The 22,235-nt window shown below is 34.8% G+C and overlaps 1 protein-coding gene across 1 annotated transcript in view; it reads left to right on the plus strand.

The window, feature by feature from the left end:
• LOC108551847 (adenylate cyclase type 6) overlaps positions 1-22,235 on the plus strand; it is a 92,465-nt gene that overhangs the window by 48,177 nt on the left and 22,053 nt on the right. The window contains exon 7 of the mRNA XM_017906175.1: positions 19,382-19,531. Within this exon, the coding sequence (XP_017761664.1) occupies positions 19,382-19,531 (150 nt within the window). The remainder of the gene's footprint in view (positions 1-19,381; positions 19,532-22,235) is intronic.

Below are 22,235 nucleotides of genomic sequence, written 5' to 3' on the forward strand. Positions count from 1 at the left end.
CTTTTACATTTTGGTATATTCGGTCTTTTCTATGGTGTTTGATTTTTACTCGATTTCTCGGCTTCGTAATCTATGATTACTTTCATACTTTGGAATTTTTCTATTTCGAATTTTATTATTCGTAATCTTCGATTACTTTGATACTTTGGAATTTTTCTATATTAAATTTTATTATTCGTAATCTCCGATTACTTTGACACTTTGGAATTTTTCTATATTAAATTTTATTATTCGTAATCTCCGATTACTTTGACACTTTGGAATTTTTCTATATTAAATTTTATTATTCGTAATCTCCGATTACTTTGACACTTTGGAATTTTTCTATATTAAATTTTATTATTCGTAATCTCCGATTACTTTGACACTTTGGAATTTTTCTATTCCGAATTCTATTATTCGTAATCTTCTTGCTACCCTAAAATTTCGATGACAGCGATTTCCAGAGAGTGTCCGAAATTCAAGAGTATCTATTCGAGTATTTCAACGTTTCGAATTTTTCTAATTTTCCAAGTTCATGTGGCACTGATATTTTTCCGATGCTTGCAAATTTCAATCTTCCTACATTTTCTATATCCAATTTCTAAAAGGCTTCAGTTCTGACTCGGAAACGAAGTTTTCGACGAAATCCTTTAACAACTGGCAATGGATAAAATTATTCTAGAATTTTCGCAACGATTTCCTATTCCACGACACTCGATCGCGGGTTGAACATATGCGGCCACTGATAAGAGATAAGAAAAACAGATCGATGACGCGAAAGCATAAAGCTGACACGGTTTCTACTTGGAAATCTCATGGAAACGGTTCGTTGTTATTGGATTTCCTTCCAGCTCGGTGTCTTCATCCATCAAGCCCCCTTGCTTGCTCTCCCCCACACCCTTCAAGCCAATTTATTTAGCTTTTATTGCACTGAAAGCACAGGTTGCATCCTCGAGAGCTCCATCGACGAACGGAGAAACAGTTTGCTCGATAGATTTTCTAGTCGTCGAATTTTGTCTTTAATCTCGCTGTAAAATCTCCAACAAATGCAATTCGATTTACTTCGGGAAGGTTTGAACAAATTTTTCACCTGCTATATTTTCATCCTTGGAGATTGGAAAAATTGCATCGAAAATCCTTCGTCAACGAAGTATTTCCAATCTTCGTAAGTAAATTAATTAACAAACAGATTACCCTTATCTCGAACCCCTCATTATCTCGTCAAATAAACAGCAAAGTTAATTAGCAGCAGCAAGGAAATAATAAGCCAGATCGTAGTCCGACGAACCGTCCCTTGAAACTGACTCTGAATAGAGTCTGAGAAGATCCTTTCTATTGTATATCGAGGAGGCCATCTTTCAAGAAGTCTTACTTAACGCGAAGAAAACTGATCCACTGTTCTCTGTAATAACATGCCTGAAGAGATATTTAAAAATAAGATTGTATATAAAGGCAGCCGTGGTGGTGGTATGGTGGTTGTTTTCTCTAGGTCTGCTTTACCAATTTGAGATTTTCATCTTTCTTGTTTCTGTATACTTTATTACACTTATAGTTGGTCACTACTTTCTGATGTGACGTGGATGCGTTATGCCGAGTTGTGTTGAGTTCTGCTTGTGTTCTGGATGATTTCTGTATGCCTTCTGATTGTGTTCCGTATGCAATATGTTCGAGTTCTGAGTTCTGGATCTGATCTGTTCGAATTCTGAGTTCTGAGTTTTTTCAATGCAACTTGTTCGAGTACTGAGTTCTGGATGCGATCTGTTCGAGTTCTGAATTCTGAGTTCTAGATGCGATCTCTTCGAATTCTGAGTTCTAGGTGCAATCTGTTCGAATTCTAAGTTCCGGATGCGATCTGTTAGAGTTCTGAATTCTGAATGCGTTCCATTCGAGATCTGAGTTCTGGGTGCGATCTGCTCGAGTTCCGAGTTCTGAATTCTGGATGCGATCTGTTCGAGTTCTGAGTTCTGAGTTCTCAGTTCTGGATGCGATCTGTTTGAGTTCTCAGTTCTCAGTTCTCAATTCTGGATGCGATCTGTTCGAGTTCTGAATTCTGAGTTCTGGATGCGTTCTATTCGAGTTCTAAGTTCAGGATGTGTCCTGTTCGAGTTCTAAGTAGTTTCCGTGCTTTAGGATACGTTCTATTCGAGTTCTAAGTTCAGGATGTGTCCTGTTCGAGTTCTAAGTAGTTTCCGTGCTTTTGTGTTTTTAAATATATCGCTTAATCCGCTAGAAGGACGGTAAGGCACGTCTAGCTTTCGGTGTTGCCATCGCAACAAAGATTCCCCACCTTTAACCACCAGAGGAAGAACAACCTGCTGACCCACGATAAAATATTCCCTAGAGAAACCTATGCGTCTAACCCAGGCTGACGATCTCCGAAAAAATCCCCAGACAAGATCTCCGCTATACCCTGACAGATGAAACAGAACTGTTCTATTAACTAAGGCACTATTCTGTCCGAAGAAAGTACCTACTTGTTCTATACCTAGGGACAAATTTCTGGAACAGTGAGATTCAGCAGATCCAATCTCTGGAGCAGGCTTCGCGAGAGCAGAAATTTAATAGATCTAATAGACCCTATGTCACGAGAGACGAGGTTGTGCATCGAAGCCGAGGCAGGACACGAAGTCACACCAGCGACTGGGACGTGACGTCCAGTTCTATTAGGAGGTAGTATCTTCCATGGCCTGTGTCCAGCGTCCTTTGAGCCTGTGACTGTTCAATTCCAACGGCTGCGAGTTGCTCATGGAAGCTGTCAAAGAAGCGACAGGCATGTTAACATGGCCCCGAAAAGGAGCAAGTCCACGGGCAAAAGGAATTCGTTAGCAGAAAGAGTGAAGGTTTCCTTGGCATGTGCTCGGCTAGGGTGTAAGTCCTACGTGCTGTGGTTTTGTAAAAATACTAGAATATTCGCGAGGTCCTCGATCTGTTGAAGTTGGATGAGAAAATGTGTTAAGAACATCTGTTGCAGATCACTTTCGTTACCAATCACGAGTCTTAATACTGTGTAATCATTTTATATTAGATATATAAATGGATATCGTTATAGCTAGTTGATTAAATTAATAAATTAATAAATTAATGAATTAAAAAATTTATCTAAACAATTACCAACAGTATATTATGATTAAATACTATAATAAATAATAAGTATATTATATATAAAGAATAAAAAAAATAAAAATATATAAATATATTATATATAATAATAATAATACTATATTAATGGATAGAAGTCCTTTGGTATACAATAAAAATAGTAAAATGAAATATACAGTAATAACATAGTAGTATAGTAGTACAGAAATTAATGGAATAATAAATAATTAAAGAAAAGGAGGAAAAACAAATTTATTATTATTATAACTTTTTTTTAAATTGATAATTATTGGCAGTAATTTGATATTTAATCATTTAAAAAGAGATATTTGTATAGAGATATTAGGATGTCTAAGTAACTATTGGACGTTCCTTTCGATACAAAATTTAATTAAAAATTTAATTAAAATTACTTAATTTCTTAACTCTTTGCACTCGATGATCTTTTCGCTACAGAAGACTAGAAATTCAAAGATTTTCTGACACAGAGTCGACGATATTTTTTAGAAGAGTAAATAAAAATTCGTAAAATAATTAACACGTAGGATTATTTAATTTCCATACCTCTCACATTATTGCATTATCTTCAATTTAATATATTAATTAATATCGATCTTCGAAATTTTATTGAACAGTGTCTGAAGATTGCCTCGCATTGAAGAATGCAAAGGGTTAATAATAATTTTGAGATTTAGGAAACTTAGAAAAAATTGTTCTTAATTTCTTACTAATAATTTTGAGATTTAGGAAGCTTAGAAAGGTTAAAACTGAAAATGAAGAAACACGTAATACTCAAATGGCGAAATTCCTAAGAATAAGGTATCAAAGGAATTCAGGTATCATCATTTCTGATTTTACAGTGATAACGATCTAGTAATAATTTAAAACTATATACTGTATCATAATTTTGCAACAATTCTGTAATATTCGTGATACCTTAGACCCTCCAAAATTTCGAAGTTGGCACATGTAAATTAATCCACGACTCAGCTTCCTCATAGCACTATCTCTTCATTTGACTACATTTTATCTGACATTAAAATTTCCACTCTAATTCATCCCATATTTTACATGGGAAATTCTAACCGAAAAGCTCACTGAGAGAATACGAGTAAACTATTTGCAATTATTTTGCAAATTGTACAGTAATAATAGAAACGTGTATTTCAATTTGAATATTAGAAATTTTTTCCCCAGTAATTCTTCAATATTGCCTACTTTCAAAAACAGTCAAGATCACCCTTAACGAAAATCTAAAAATAATGAAACGCATGATTATATAATTATCGCATAATAGTGGTCCTTAATGTTCCGATGCCGAGGTTGCGATAATTAAAATTAAATTAGAAACGACATTTGTCCCAGGCATAAATGTAATTTAAAAAACCGCTGTGAACTCGTAAATCGACCCACGAAGTATCATGTCGCAATATTCCAGCGGTCTAACCGCGAAAACGCTCGCCATCAACGCAGACAACTTGGCCATACGGAAGGGAGTTTCGCAATTTGCGAAATTGCTCGGTTAACAACCGTTTAGGAAATGCCTGCGATCCGAGAGCGGAAATCCTTCCGGACCTCGGTTCCAAAATCTCAGACGGTGCATTATCAAACCACAAAATTCAGTTTTCGAATTTTCACAAAATTTTACGAGAACTCGGCACCGCTGTATTTATACGTACCTCACTCGTTTTGCGTTCAAAATGTACACAGAGTGAACCGAAAGCCCTACAAACATTATTTATGCAAGGAAATTAGTTTACCACGATATTAGTCGAAAATGTCAATACAATTGAAAATTTTTATCAAAAATCTATGGAAATTGGAATAGCTATAGCAATCCAATAGGTTCTGATCCCTTCATTTATGCAAAAATATTAGCTCACCACGATATGAGTCGAAAATATTAATACAATTGAAAATTTTAATCATGTTATTTTTTATATATTCAAAATTATGTAAATAAATTTTGTATATCAACAAATTTAATTAACAAACTATAATAATTTACTAAATCAAATAATATTAATTAATTATATAATTATATTTATTTTACTGTTATTATTATATAATAACTTCCTTAGAATTTATGTACGAAAATAAAACGTTTAATAAAATTTCAAATTCTTCAAACCTTTTATTTTTAAATATATCAAAAGCAACTTCAGACAAAATTAATAGTAACTTTTACCTAGGCAGAAACATAATCATATATACCCAATTATTCTCGTATATTCGTAAAAGTTTAATTATTATATTTAGCCTAAGTCGAATATAATATAACCCTATATAATAATATAATCCTAGCAACCTAGGGTTGGTAGTTCCAACGTTAATACCTGTCCAAAGTTCTGACTAAAATTTAATCACACTTTTGAATCGAATTTCAAAAAAAAAGAATATTATTTTTAGCATGAAAGTAAAATTGACAAGGACGAAGATTAAACCAAGAAATATTAAAGGAGATGTCTAACGGTAATTTGTCTAAAAGTAAGGAACGACACAAAGGGGGGGGGGGGGAACAATCGAACACAACGTCGAAGCTGCTCTAATGCGATTATTTTCCCTAGCAGTTTCTTCCGGGAATCAATGAGCAAGGACAAAGACAAATCGATGTTTCGACACGGCAAATGCAACGGGAAAATGAAATAGGACGGTGGACAGAAATGAGGAAGAATAGGGGAGAAATAGGACGAACTATTATACTACTTGCCAGGATGGAGAGTGTATTCGTGAGAAAAGAAAGGCTGGGCAAGGGTCCTCGAGATCCATACCGTTGATGTGTACACCAAGGCAAGACTGGACACACTAATGAAAAACGCGAAGAAAGAAACGAGGGAAAAGGAAACAGCAAATTATCCACTTTTCAACGTCCTTTAACGAACTGGTACATCACACATAGGAGTAATGAATCGAAAAGTGTAGATAGACCACGAGGAATATTTTTCCTGCAAAATTTTCTCCGACCCTCTGCGACCAAACTTTCATTGCCTCATAGGAGGAAAGAAAATTACGTTCGACCGCGTATTTTTATTTCCATCCTTAATATCAATTCCCCATAATTGCTAATAGGTAAAGCAATCACACGGAAACGGGAAAAAATCGATGAAATCCAATCAGATTCATGGAAACAAACGAAAGAGGGTTTTTCTAAGTATCGAGATTACTCGGACGAATAAAGGAGGTAACAAAAGTTGGCGGAAGCTGATGAAATCGTTCTGTCCCTGGAGGAACTTGCGAATTCAATTACGACGCAGGCTGGTTACTCTAATGGCGACCTGGACTTGGAGGAGCCACTTCGACAAGGAAAAACAAGGGACCGGAAGCCTTGCGGAACTCTTTCCGTCTTCTCCAGAGGGACGAAACTTTCACCGGCGGAACGAGCGGAGGTGAATATTTTACCAACGTTCGCGTGTATCTCCTCGCGTTACGACGAAAAATGGGAAAGAAATATCGCGAAATGGCCGAGGCTTTCGGTGAAGCTACCTGGAACTTCTATTCACGGATTTCCTGGATGAGAAAGCTGAGATCGAAAAATTCCCGGCGTTTACAGAGGCTTCGAAGGCAGAATGAATATTCCAGCTTCTTTACTGGCACAAGTGTTCGTTTTAGGGACCAAATGGGACAGGTTTATGGGGAAGTTTCGGAGTGATTGGGATCACAGGATCATGGAAGGTGTACAGTTCGAAAGAATTTTGGACGAGAATGTTTACACCTGATCTGCTATCCCAGGTCTGTACATTAGTCCTGCAGTTTCTTCGTGAATTTCACTGAGATAGCTTAACCCTTTGACTGCCACGCTGAAATCACGTGTTTCCCCCAGGACACCATGGGAGTGCACAGTTGGATGCAAGATTTGTTCTATTTTCTTGATCGATGTTATAATAAAAATTTTTAATCGTTCAATGGGGCACATTTATTTCAAAGTATCTTCGAATTAGCGGTTATATTCAAAATGCACTAACTGCCAATTTTGATTCAATGTAGTTCAAGCAGTTCAAGCGCTCTGGTCAGCAATGACCACCGTGGCGTCACAGGAAAAACTGTGGCTGGCCATATATGACCAACGTGGCAGTCAAAGTGTTAACCTATTATAGGAATTTTCTTTATTTTCCCGACTGAATAACTCTACCTCCTCACACACTGCCCTGATTACTACTCTGACCAACAACTTAACAGCGGTTCGTCGCCGCATTACTATTTGCGATGTTACAAGAACTTTCGATGTCCTCAATATTCTCCTTAAAGACATTTTTTAGAGCTTAGTAACTGTTTGTCGGATGTAGCCCAAACTACGTCTCTCAGACGTGGTGTTTAGGTTTGGCCCGATTGCCGCATCTCGTCTGAGAGACGTCATGTTTAGGTTTGCCTCGATAGCCGTGTAACGTTTCTCGCACGAGATGTTTACGTTTGGTCCGATTCCCAGGAGACGTGTCTTTCACGATATTATAAGCTAAAGCTTTTGACAAACTTTCAGCAAATTCTTGAATTCTGAAGTTTGGGTAGGAATTAATTCAAAATTATTAATTTAGAATTAATAAATTAATGATTGGGAGTTCAGGATTGACAAAAGGAAAACGTAGACTAAAAAAGATCTAAAATCTATGATAATAGGTTATTATTACCTTTAACGGATTACCATGAACTGACCATTCCTTATTTCCCAAAAAACCGAATTCGAAATAAAGTTAAAATACGTGTCGATATTTTAGGTTATTTAATTCGATCTTTATTTCTGAACGAATATACATATGCCAGCATTAAAAACAGTATTAGATGCTCTGAAAAATACGTTTCTCCCTTGTTTCCATCTGCAACGACGGACATGCGTCAAAATGAATAGAAACCGCAGTTCGAATCCGTGAACGAATTAAATCACGTAAAAGAAATAAAATTGCCACGTTGAAATCCTGTTAAAGCGGAAGCTGGCGAGTGAGGGAGGGAGAGGGAGGGAGAGAGAGAGAGAGAGAGAGAGTACGGGAAAAATTCGAAGTCCACGATAAAAGTCCGGAGAACACCGATTTTTCCAGGTTGGCTACTGAATTTTCATTAATTGCCGCTTTGAATCTCTCTTGAATTCAAAATAGCGCGAAAAAAAATTCCCTAGGACTCCAAACGTTTCCTATTCACCCCCTTTTTATTTCCATCGCGATTTCCTATTCATATATTGCTCCATTTCCATGGAGACAGGAAAGAGAAACGGTAAAAATGGCTCACAGGCACTCGAGGACCTCAACCTTGAAGGAACATTTTTCTCGAAGAAATTACGCTGTTTTTTTTCCAGCCATTGGCATACTTGTTACCATAGGGAGCACGCTCGTCCGTTGCACAAGGAAATTCCCAATTGTGTATCTTTCTCTGCGAGACAAGGATCTTCATCTTCAGCCTGATTCTCGTGTAACGAGTATTGCAGACGTGTCAGACACGTTTCGAGCATTGTTGGAGCTCTGCTAGGGGAAAAATGTGGCACGGTTCACGCGAGGTACATCTCGAACCGTGCCATGGAACGTCGTCTAACAGTATTCCTATGAATATTTAGGAATTTTTCTCACTCAATTTGTGTACCTTAACAGGAAATTCTAGATTCCTCTGCTTTTTAGTCCGGTGTTAGAGAAAAAATAGAAATAAGAAACGTAACACCGTGAAGCGCTGGAAAAGTGAAGTCTAGAATTAGAAAAAGCAGTGCTATTTTATGCGAAAAAGAGAAATGCGACGATAGAAAATACGATGGAAAAATTTCGAGACAGGTATTACCGTGATAAAAATAAGAGAGACACTGCAAAACCAGCAATGAACGACTCTCAGCAGTAAAGAAACAATATACCAAATCATCAAACGAGAAATTTCAGGAATAATAGCGAGAATATGGAAAGAGTAAGAGTAAATTGTACAGATATTACGAAGAATATGAGATATAAAAGTATCGCGAAAAGGAGGAGTTAGGACAACCGAAAATGACTTTCTACGGATATTAAAAAAGATTCGAGCTATAAAAAAGGAGTATAAAAGTAAGTTCAAAAAGGGAATTTCAACTAACAAAGGAGCAGTGTCACTATATAAAAAGAAGGAATAGCAGCAATAAGAATGGTGTAAGGATACCCAAACAGGAATGGCAATAAAAGCAGAGAGACAGTGCAATGAAAGGGGCCACGTATTCCAGTACGATACGAAAAGAATGAGAAAGGACACCCGTTTAAATTCCGGGGGCAAAGCACGGATGAACGAGTGTAGAGTCGTCGAGAAACTGGGGCAGGATGAATTTTAAGGCGATGAAAAATAAGTGGGTAGTTCCCATGGGACTACAAGATTGGCGTTTTTCTCACCAAGCAGAGAATTATCACTTTGTGGCGGCAATCTACTGTTTTCCACGACTTCTCGATTATCGACTTAAATCTCGCGGATTAACCTAATAATAGTGGCTGAACTATTCCCCACAGTTCCTCGATTATCTTCTCGACGAAATTTGTTTGGATTGGAAAAGCTAACAATATCGCTTCCGTGATTTAAAAAAGAAAATGAGAAATAAATATCGCGATGTTTTAAAAAATAATAATCTTTAGAGTGGAACTTATGCAGTGTACGAACAAAAGCAATTTAATATTTCGATGCAAATGGGGTATTTATTAATAAACATTAATAAGAGGAATTAAAAATTTACGCGTGATCCGCTTTCCGCCAAATATCAAAAACTGCGACGAAAGATGTTAGAAAGGGGCATCTCTAGATCGATCGATAATGCAGGAAACATTATTATCTTTATCAATAATAAGAATACTTTTTCTTCCATTATCATTCGATCAAAATTCTGTAACTTTACGAAGTTAATAATAATACTGCGCTTCGCGATTTCTCAATTATCGCTCGGTTGAAATTTTCTACCTTTCCTAAATTAAACATAATATTGTTTTCCGCGATTTCTCAATTATCGCTCGATGTAAATTTTCCAGCTTCGTCGAGTTAATAATATTATCGCCCTCTACGATTTTTCAATTATCGCTTTAAATTGTCGGGATTAAAATATAATAAGAATATAGTCATGAAAGCAAGAATATAAAATGAAATAGATGGATTGATAAATTAATCGTAAATTGGAGAGTAGCTCACGTCTAACCCGCTAGCGGATCAGTGATTGACGTAAATCGCTAGAATTTTTGCCTTCGCATGCTTAAGTCACTAGATGGCACGGTTTAATGGAAGAGGATAGGGACAAAAGATTTACCTTTTTATTCGCTGTTTGTGCGGTGGAATTGGATAATATACAATAAATAATTCACTACAGCATGAGATAACAATCCACAGCAAAATGTACTTTCAATTAATGAGAAACTCAGTGTTCCGTCTATCACGTAATTTGAGTGGAAATGGAATGAATTTTGCAGAAAATTTAACAAGTAACGGTAAAAAAAAAATTATTGCATCACTCGAATTATTCTTCGTCAAACGCATATCTCGAAGTTTTTTAATTTCCACCTGACTAACAAAAAAACAATTTACACATACGATTGCGTTAATCAAGCGCGAAATTAAAAGCTGGAACGTGTTTAAAACATCTGAAAACAAAGGGAGCAAACGGTATAAAAATATCTCAAACGATTCAGGATTCTCCGTGTCAACGTCCTAGGAAATTTTGCACGATGAAAGGTAATTAAATTCGTGTCAAAATTACTCAAACATAATTAATAAGAACAAAATTCGTTTAAAATGTTCCAAAATAAAGTGGAAAATATTGCAAACGATTCGAGATCGATCGTAGCACGTCCTAGGGAAATTTTCACCGTAAAATATAATTAAATTCGCGTCGAAATTACTCAAATATAAATATTAAGAACAAGATTCGTTTAAAATATTCCAACATAAAGTGGAAAATATTGCAAACGATTCGAAATCGTTCGTAGCAACGTCCTAGGGAATTTTTCACCATGAAATGTAATTAAATTTGCGTTCAAATTATTCAGACATAACTAATACGAACAAAATCCGTTTAAAATATTCCAAAATAAAGTGGAAAATATTGCAAACGATTCGAGATCATTCGTGATAACGTACTAGGGAATTTTTCACCGTGAAATCTAATTAAATTCGCGTTCAAATTATTCAGACATAACTAATAAGAACAAAATCCGTTTAAAATATTCCAAAATAAAGTGGAAAATATTGCAAACGATTCGAGATCATTCGTGACAATGTACTAGGGAATTTCATGCGAAGAAGTGCAAACGAGGAGGCAGAAAACGTTACAGCAAATGGGACCATGAAAAGGGAAAATCGAGATATCGTCGGCCAACTGAACCGGAAAATTCAATTCCCGTTTCGAGCAGAGGGTTGTCATTGGCCAAGCTCAGTCGGAAATATGATCGGAAAGGAAGCTGCCGGAGGCTTGCGGACACCAGGAAATCATGTTATTCCTCTGGTTCCAGGCACTTCCGCCTCCCGGCCTGTTATGATCGCACAAACGACACAAAATATCTCGAAAAATTACTGCTTAAGAAAGCCGAAGAAAATTTCATCTCCGATTTCCTTCTCCAAATTTTAACCCCACTCTTTCTCGTCCCTTAATCTCATCTTTCACCTAGATTTCAGACTGCTTGAAAAGTTCATCCTGAACTTTCTGCCGTACACATTATTTCGAAGTTTGCCAAAACTTCGAATTCACGCTTAAACATTTTTTTCGCGAAAATGCAAGAAAATTCAGCGAAACAGTACGAACTCGTTTCTCTCTTCGTAATTATAAATGGTTCGCGGGAGCAGCGTTCTGACGAGTTTTATTGCATTTCCGGCGTTTAATAACATTTGCAGCTGCATCGAATGGATAATTAAAAATATCTCTGCTTTTTCGTCGATCTCGGAGACTTATCCAGATTATCCGTATCGTTTCAGCAAATACTTTCCCTCTAACGAATTCACGTCACTTCCACAATGTAAAATTCGAAGAATATTAAAAGAATATGAAGAGAATCAAATAAAATAGACAAAGAGAAAAGGAAATACGAAATATTTTACAGAATTTTCCTTGGAATTGTCTATTGTTAAAGTTTCAAGTCATTATCAATTTATTCGACGAAATATCTTTTTCCCGAATATGGAATTATCGTTAGGATATTCAGCAAATTGTATAGGGTGTCCCAAAATTCACGCAGAAAATAATTTTGATAGATTACACAGGTTTTTAATTAAAAATTGTAAATATTGCTTAATATTTATTTACAATTATTTAATATTAATATTTATAATAATCCTGAACTGTCAGCTGTCACGTTACCTTTCTTTTCCGTTGGTAACACTTTATCGCATAAATGGCGCAAAATTCGAATCTTGCGTGAATTTTAGGATACTATATTTCATCGGAAATCACTTTTGTCGCTAGGGATATTTGTCGTTCGATTGGTAACAAGTCCGTCGACGTCGCGACGAGGTAAATGGCATTTTTACGACATTAAATGTTCGTTTTCAGTTAACACGAAGCTCGTTAATCCTAGCAGGGAAACGACTAATTCCAGACAGTCCTAAAATCGTGCAAACACTCTGCCTCTCAATTTCTAGTTTCATCTCCGCCTCAAGCCCCTGGCTGTAATTGAATTGCCTCTTTAATTAAATATTACTGACATCATTAAACGTTACCACTGTGAGATTTAATGAAGGTATCGAATTCTATGTACCGAGAAAAAACCACAACTATTGTTAACCCTTTGCACTCGATGATTTTTTCGTTACAGAAAGATAGCAATTCGAAAACTTTCTGCCGTAAAGTGGACGATATTTTTAAAAAATAAGAAATTGTATGCAAATTAAGATTTATATAAAATTATTTGACTTCGACATTCCATGCATCGTTGGATAATTTTAATTAACACCGATCTTTAGAATCTGATTAAATGGCGAGTGAGAGTCTCCTCTCAAAGGGTTAATCTAATTGTGAAAATTCCCCAAAAGTCACTAGCATCTTCGCTTAGGTAATATTTCGAATATGTAACGAATATTTCTATATAACAAATATTTTGAAATAAATTATAGATATTAACTTTCTACATATTCGTTGAATATTTACAGATATTTATTAAAAACAAATTACAATATATTATAAATATCGTAATATTTTTCACGTATTCTATATGTATTTTTGTTTGGTTCTATGAGAATCAAAAATGTGAAATCAGCGGATAAAAATTTTAAATCGATTTTAAAAAATATTTCCGTGTCGAATTCATTTGTTTATTAATTATCGTGGAGGTTGAATCGATGTTCCTCAATATGAGATTTGTACGCAATTATCACGATCTCTTCTGGGAAGAAGAAACAAGATCTTCGAGTAGAAATCTCGAAAGAGAAAATAATGAGATTGGATCGTATTATCGATTTTTTTTGTCTACTTCGAATTAGGATCGGAAACGTGAAGAATTGTGAAACCTACTTTCCTTCCCTTCCCTGTCATCTCTCGAGATAAAACTTGAGCTATAAACCTTCCTCCCCTATACTTTTGGAAAAAGAAGATGACAGAAAAATAGATAATCTTTAATAAAAATTTTTATTAACAATTTTTATATCGCGAAAAGAAAGCAAATTCGATTAAAAATGATAGCAAGTGAAGATTTCCATTTTCATAAAAATAGATAAAAGCAAAAAAATAGAAAAAAATCACGAGTGACGATTTTGTAATTAATCAAAAACCTGTAGGAATTGGAATGGCTATAGCAATGTAATAGGTTCTGCTCCCTTCATTTATACAAAAATATTAGCTCACCATGATATTAGTCGAAAATATCGATACAACTGAAAATTTTAATCAAAAACCTATAGGAATTGGATTTTATAATTGTTAAAAACGGAGTAAAAATAAATATTACCCTAATTTCATAACGAGAGGAAGGTTCGTGCATTAATTTCCATTTCCAGGACTATTTATCCAGAGTTTCCAGATAAGTTAATCAGATAATTTCGCAATTATCAGCCACCTACGAAAATACTGAGATGTCGCGAAATTCATTTTGCATCCGGGGGCAGTAAAAAGCCACTAGCACGGGAGCACTCTGGAAATATTACCAGAATATTTCGTGCACCTCGCAACCGGAAGTTAGCCCATGCAAAAGCTTCCAGCTTGCTGTAATACCTCGCCAAGACGTCTAGCCGCGTTAACTTCCTTTCAAATTTTACTCGCGAATTTCTCGTCGCTATTACACGATTAAATTTGAGCAAATATGAGAAGAGAAACGTGAAGAACTTTTCCGTTTAACCTTCACCTCTTTATCATCTCTCATTCATACGATTCGAATAGGTTTATCTTTTCCCCACGCAGCTTCAATACTTTTCAAATCCGCGATTTTTAAAAGCTGATGAAACACGATGGAAAGCTCCACCTTATAGGTCTTTTTTAAATTCCAGTATTTCATTGACGATGCTCCGGCGAAATATTTTCAATTTATCTTTAATAATCAAAATTTTAACGATTCTAAAATTCGAAGTTACTATAGCGTACTCGGATAATTAATCAAAATAATTAAACAATGGGTACACAGGAACATGCAGGATATGAATTAATTATCAGTTTTATTTAATATCTGAGATAAAATGAAATAAATTAATAATATCCGTGAAAATTTTGCGACAAAATTAAACAAAACAAATTAACAATGGTTGATTCTATTATTCTTATTATTCTAATAACTATTCTATTCTAATAATTATTCTAATAACTATTCTATTCTAATAATTATTCTATATATTATAATTATTATTTCTAATAATTATTCTATTCCATAATAATTATTCTAATAATTATTCTACTCTATAATAATTATTCTAATTCTAATACAACATTTAAGTTTCTTAATTATTATATCTCACATAATTTTCCAATTGTCAATACTACTTACTGCTGTTATAGAACATCTATGTCATATAATTATTGTATTACATTACTATAATAACATATTATACGAACAATATTTGTAAATTCGTATTATTATTAACGTACAACGTACTATGGCAATTTCATACTGAATAACTGCAAATAGATTTCATTTTAAAAAATTAAATAAAAACTTCCTATATTTATATGCAATATTATAATTAGAAATATACCGTTCATGTGATAAAATGTTCACATAACGGGTGTTCATACAATGCAGGTTTTACTATAGTTAAAAAAATTGGTTTACGTAACATCATCATAAAGAAAGCTCGAAAGGACCTGGATCCAAAGGACCTGGCGTTGACTGAAGAGAAGATCCTTGAAGTAAATTATGCCAGTATACATATAGTACATAAATGTGCTACATATACCTATTTCGACCAGTCCCTGTTATAAAAGATGCCTTTTCTGCATCATTTGTAACATAATAAAATAACAAATAGGATCATCCTTGAACCTCTATAGGATTCTTGGAATGATTCTGGCTAACCCATGTGAATAATTAATTCGTTCGACGCGAAGCTAGGAATTCTAATTTGCCTGGCAAATATATTCGGAACGTGGGTCTGTGTTGTGCATAATACACGAAATAATCTTGCGGAATTCGTGAATAATTCACGGGTTTCAAACATTTATGCCAGACCTCCCCGCCAATTACTCTGTTAATCTTCTTTAGACTTACAGCTGAGTTTAAACGAGTATTTCAATTATTACTATTATCCTATATTCACCTGTTTTTATTCGTAAAAGAGACAAAGTATAAATGGAAATCACGATGACGTAAAATGTTCCAAAAATTTTCCGATTCCAACGATAAAGTTGTTTTATAAATATTTATTGAGGAAATGTTTACACGAAATTAACACACAGCAGTTTTATTACGTTTAAATGGACAAATATTGTAGTAAAATCTTGCAACATTTCCACTCCTACCATTTATTTCCATTTATTTTTTTATCGATTCTTCGATCGTTGAAAAATAAATGAAATCAATGAATAAACAAAATCGTGTCGAAACGCGAAGGAGGAACGAGTTGCTATTTTAATTTGTTAAAAAAGTGGGCGAGAAACAGGAAATCGCATGTTTGAACGAGTGTCAAATAGATTTCATTGTTTCATGAAAAAGGTGAAAAATGGGGAAGAAAGGGGGAAATTTGTTGGAAAGTGGAGCACATGTAAGAGATTCCGGAAATCCTACAGGTGGTTGCGGATCAATTCGTCTGGCCAAGGAATGTCGAGAATAAGTTTTGCGATTAGAAAACTTCTTTGAAACCACTGAAACGTATTATATATTATATTCACTGTCGAATAAAATTCAGTCCATAGAGAGCTGTTCAACTCCCAATACACGAATTTCCATTTCCATTTCCATTTCAAAACTACATATCTCTAATTCTCTCTAATGTCTATTTTCTCTCAAAATCATCTGACAGTGATCTCAATTTTCCTTCCAACGTCCATTATCTTCACCTTTATTAACACTAAACGTACCGATACTTTACACACACTTATTCCTACCATAAGGGGTCAAATGACCCCTCGTGGTACATAAGGTATGCAAATAATTTTTGTCGGTAAAAAATAAATTAAGAGAAAAACGGAAAGCGTGAAATTAAACAATCAGATAATATAAGAATTTACAGAAAGTCAGATGAGCGAAGGAAATAACAATAAATGTACAACTGAGCCGTTCACTGCACAAATTCATTAACTCCATAAAACAAAAAGTGGAGAAATGCAACGAAATAATGTATATTGTTTTTTTAAAATTCCCTTTATGATTTAAATCGAAATAAATATTGTAGAATGCATAAATACAAATATAACTTTCATCTAACGGAATATAAAATTTATAAGAAAATATAGCCAAAACGTAATCGTTGGTAATTTTACCATTTTTATGTTACTGGAAGAGTTAATCGATTTGGCAAGTGAAAAAAGTAATAAATTTAAATTTTACTAAATTTTACTTAAATTTTGATAAGACAGCACTGAAAAATTCACCGTTATCATTCATGGCTTGCTAGTGCATTTGAGTTGCATTATTGCAACGATGTACATTAGAATACGGAGTTAATAAAAGTGACCTGTGAAATAAATTATTTATTATTCAATGGCCAACAAATTTTTGTCGTTTAACGGCGTTAATCTTAATTGTCAGGGAAAGTTATTATAAATATAAGAAGTTATGACTGTATCAAATACTTTAATACTTCATTTTCAGATTTTTCAAAACGTGGAGTTAATCGATTTGTGCAGCGAACGACCCAATTATAAAGTAAATTTTGAAAAGGGCCATTGGACCTCGTTTGGTATGTTTACTGTTAATACTATATTTCAAATTTCTACAGAATTTCGGAATCTAAAATAAATATCCTGAATTAGAAAATTAGATAATTTTACAAATCCCAAGTTTAACGATAAGTATATATAATTCCCATTTTTCTTTTTCCCTTATTTTCAATTTCTTCCATCGCAAATCTGAATAATCTGGATAATTAAAAAATTTTTAATAAATCCATCAATTCCACTTCGGCGCATCAGTATTGACCCTTTTCAAATGCATTTCACACCTACATCCTCTAACTTCCAATTTCATTAAAATTCCAAATAATTGGAATATTACCCTCTATAGCGTAATCCAAGGTTCATACAAATTTCCGAGATTTCTCCTATCAAGCATGGCGATAAAGGTCGTTCGATGTTGAAACGAAAATCCAAGTGAAGCATTACGAGTGGCCGGTATGGCTAGTATCGATTCCAAAACGATGGTACATCAAAGAGGTACAAGTTACACGAGCCCCAAGTGTTTCCTGTTCCGGCAGTATCGGTTTAATTAGAATGGGCTTCGAAATTAACATGCTCGCGTCTATTGGGCCACCAGCAACTTCGTAAACTCAATAAATCGCTCCTTTGACCGAGCAGGCTACTTTTCACCAAGGAGGGGTACAATAATGTAGAGTGACCAATTTTGGACACCACTGTCAACGTTCAATTTTCGCTGCATAAGTATCTACAAATTTTAAAAGACCTGGGAAGCCTAATTACTTGGACCACCTGATCAGAGGTTGAAATGAAAAAGACCCTGATAATGTCGTAAGAAAATTTTTCAAACTTCAAATATATATCTCCTTGACCAGTTAAATATTTTTTCCGTGAGTTCAGGTTCCAATTCTGCTTCGGATAATTAATTAGACCTATAAACAAAGACTCAGGAGCGTCGTTATGAAAGGGGCCCTGATAATATCAAAAGAAAATTTTTCGAACTTCAAATGTGTATCTTCTTGACCAGTTAAATATTTTTTCGACGATTTCAGGTTTCAGTAGAACCTTCACATCACTTCAAATAGATAGTTAATTAGACCTGTGAACAAAGATTCAAGAGCGTCATTCTTATCTGAAGCGGATTTACAGACTGTCTCTTTTGTACTCGCTGAATCTATTTCTCACCCCTTTCTTGCAATTTGTCAAACTACTGCTGAAATTCCTCGGTAAATCTTCCCCAATCGCCTTATTACTTGTCTTCCTATAATGTGTAATTTCACAGAGCAAAAGTAAAGCAAACGTGAGGAAGAAAGGTATAGTTATTAGCTATATTCTACCACTTTATGAGTCTAAAGTACGAAAGCATCATTAACGTGCTTTCTTCTGACTGCTGGCCAATTTCTAACTGGTAATCTGACAGCAATGTTGAAGTTCCACTGCATAATTTAATCTGCAGCCGAACTTGTCTCATAAGCCTCTTTGTGTCATCTTAATCTATCAATTGAACTGTTCGATACTAGTTCGACGTATGAAGCATAATGAGAATTCACCACTTCGATTAACTTATAGTTAACTTCAGAAAATACTAGGACGAAATTTGGAAAACGTATTTAGGAAACAGTGAAGAGGATCTCAGGACATTGACATCATTTTTGCATTGAACTATTCGATTAACTCGTTTTCCGAATTGATACGACAGTTTAAAAATTCTCAAAGCGTTCTTTATAACAACAAAAAGCACTCCATGACTTTTCCTAGTTGCACTATTTTGCAACGTTATTTTAACCCTTTGCACTCGACGATCTTTTGGCTAAAGATGCGTAGGAGTTCAAAGATTTTTTACTATAAAGCTGGCGATACTTCATTCAGTAATAAATAAGAAATCGTATAATAATTAACACGTAGAATTATTTGATTTCGATAGCTCGCACACCGTTACATTATCTTAAATTTTACATATTAATTAATATCGATCTTCGAAATTTTATCCAATGGCGACTCATGGTTGCCTCTCGAGTGCAAAAGGTTAAACAAATTTTTTGTACAGTTTGCGCTTAAAATTTTTTACAAACTGCATAATTATCGCTGTATTTTTGCTGCTGCAGCGATAATAGGTTTAATCTTTCATTTCAGTTGCTAAGCTCTATCGTGGTGGTGGGTGGGACCAACATGGCTGGCGTGCTGACGCATCATCCTCGAGAACTGGCACAGCGGCAGGCCTTCCTAGAAACTAGACAATGCGTCGAGGCTCGTCTCACCACGCAGAGAGAAAATCAGCAACAGGTACGAACGTGAACCGCTATGGGGATTCCATTTCCACTGACCAGAAACCACTGTTTCCGTCACCGATAAAACTCGCGTGTGAAACCGACCAGCAACTCTCACGAATTCGTCCTCTTACCTACGGTTACTCAAAATGTCAGAGCTAGGGAAATTTACGGTATATTTACTAAATCGTTAATTTACCCAATTTATTATTGTAGAATGGCGAAAACTGGTTTTGAGACACCAAAAACTGACAGAACAGCAAGAACAGAATAACACGAACACAAACTCATAAAACTAATTTAACTTAAGAAAAGAACACCAAGATAACGCAACGAAAACGCACAAAGACGTAATCTAATTTAACTCTCTTTCCAACACCGAGCGACTCACGCTCGTGCTGGTCACAATTAATTTCTAAAGACTCTGTTTTGGTCGCCAAGGACCCTGCTTTTATGCTTTTCTTAACTTACGCTTCAGCTCCCCGTAGGGACCACGCAACTTAATTTTGCCACCCAAAATAACTTTTCCATTTGCTTCCAGAAAATATCGATCGGTTTATAATTTGTTCTTGTTGGCAATGGCCGATTCGCGATTTCTTTCGAAATGGTATCCTACGTTATAATCCTTAATTCCCACCATTTCCAATTTTAATTTCGATCTTATCTATAATAAGTCGTCAATCCCCTTCGTTTCTAAATTTACCTAACTTTAAATTCAGTTAATTTATTAAATTTCGGAATTCATTTTAATTATCGATTTATCTGACTTGCTTGTTTTTAATTAAAAGTTTTAAAGAATTTAAAACGGTTATTTAATCTGAAATCCAATTATTGATTAATAATTCTTATAAAAAGGTTTCTACCATCGTTTTAACATGAGAACATATACAAATTTATTTGTAATAATAAGAAAATTATTTATAGCAAAGTATCGCTTGGAAAGCATTTCGCGATCAAATTTGCCAATGAATTTCATTGCGACCTTTCACTGTTTGTACAAAAATTCGAAAATTGTACACCTTTCTAAGCTTTTAGTCTCCCGAATGCTACATAAAACCTCAATTTCAACCAAGAACGAATTATTTGGGTCCGAATCGATTTTACGCAGCTGCAGTTTGCCAGTGGGAAAAGAGGCATTCACGGTGGAAATTTGAAGAACGATTTTGCCGAAAATGTTTCGGCTATAAAAGGGATCAAAAAATAGGAGGACAGAAATTATATCGATAAACGATATACTTACCAATTTTGTTATTCTATCCAACCCAAACTAACCCTTAATTGCACTTCGGCCATTATCACTTGTCAAATTAAAATTACCAAATTGGAAAATCGGTCAATTACTAGTAACACGTTTTATCACCCAAAATTTAATCACCGTGGTAACGTAACAAAATTCTAATCACTATGGCTGTCCTTTAAATTACCCTACGTACACTCTAGTGATTAATGCACCTCCCTAATTGTTTATTAATATCATCATCAGCCGCGTGTATCAAACTCTCCATGAAATGTGATCGATAAATATTATAATAGGTTTGTTCGCTATTCCAAATACTGTATAACTAATTTACAATTACTACAGCTTACTAATTTTACATTACCTAGTAATTTATCGTTTAATCGATCGAGATGAAGCATACAATGATGAGAAAATGGAAAATAAAAAAATACACTAAAATAAGTTAAAATAGCAGGTGATACAAAAGAATATATTTAGGTTGAAATAGGAACCCAAAATAAATAGTTAAAAATGGAACTTTACGTTCATGTCCCTATGAATTCCCTATAAAATTCTAATATCCCTATTAGAATTTACCAATAACTTAGTAAGAGTCCAAATATCTAGGGGAATTTTAAAAAAATTTCTGCATCGATATTTACAAACCCTAAACATTCAAAGAGTGACCATTAAGAGTTCCAATCATAAAATTCTTGCGATACATTTTCATAAAAATCCACCAAAAATGTGAAACATATCACGTAACATTTGCTCAAAATATTTTCCTAAGAGCTTCAGAGGAATTTTTGGAAATTCTCAAATAAAATTTCTTAAATAAACGAATTCTGGGGATTTGGAAAGTTTTATAGTTTCTATACGAACATTTCCATTGAAAGCTTCAGAAGTCAGAAAGGTAGTGCAAACTGCCTGTTTCTAGTTCTGACAGGAACACCGAATTGGATGAAATTGTACAAATTAAGGGAGAAAGTGATGGGTTTGGAAATTTAGAAGCGTTCGAACAAAGACCAAGGGACCGATCAAAGCAACGCAGAGACCCGTGAGTTGATAAACGAGAGAGCTTGAACAGTGATCGCTATCATGGCATGATGCGGATCCCTGATTAAACCACATAATGGACGTGGTCGCGAGTAGAATGCTCGCTGGAATCATAGGCGATAACCCGGCATTTGCAACAGATTTTCATCGGTTCCTAGCGATTATTATACTCGTTACAAATAGTATAGACAGTCGACTAACTTGCAAATTAAATGTCTGCTTATTTTTTCCACGTTACATCACTTGTTTCCTCAGAAAAGGAGATACATGAGCAAAATATAGGACTGTGTTAATCCACGTTTCCAACTGTGAGATAACTGTCAATTAAGGGTAACTGACAAGAATTTTTCCAACGTATCGCGACCTAGTAAAGTCCCAAATCAAATATACCTTAGTGTGACAGGGAATGGAACAATATCGATGCTTAGAGAGGAATACAGTTATA

Source organism: Eufriesea mexicana, unplaced genomic scaffold, assembly GCF_001483705.2.
Source record: "Eufriesea mexicana isolate 0111107269 unplaced genomic scaffold, ASM148370v2 scaffold5020, whole genome shotgun sequence".
In the NCBI taxonomy this organism is placed as follows: domain Eukaryota; kingdom Metazoa; phylum Arthropoda; class Insecta; order Hymenoptera; family Apidae; genus Eufriesea; species Eufriesea mexicana.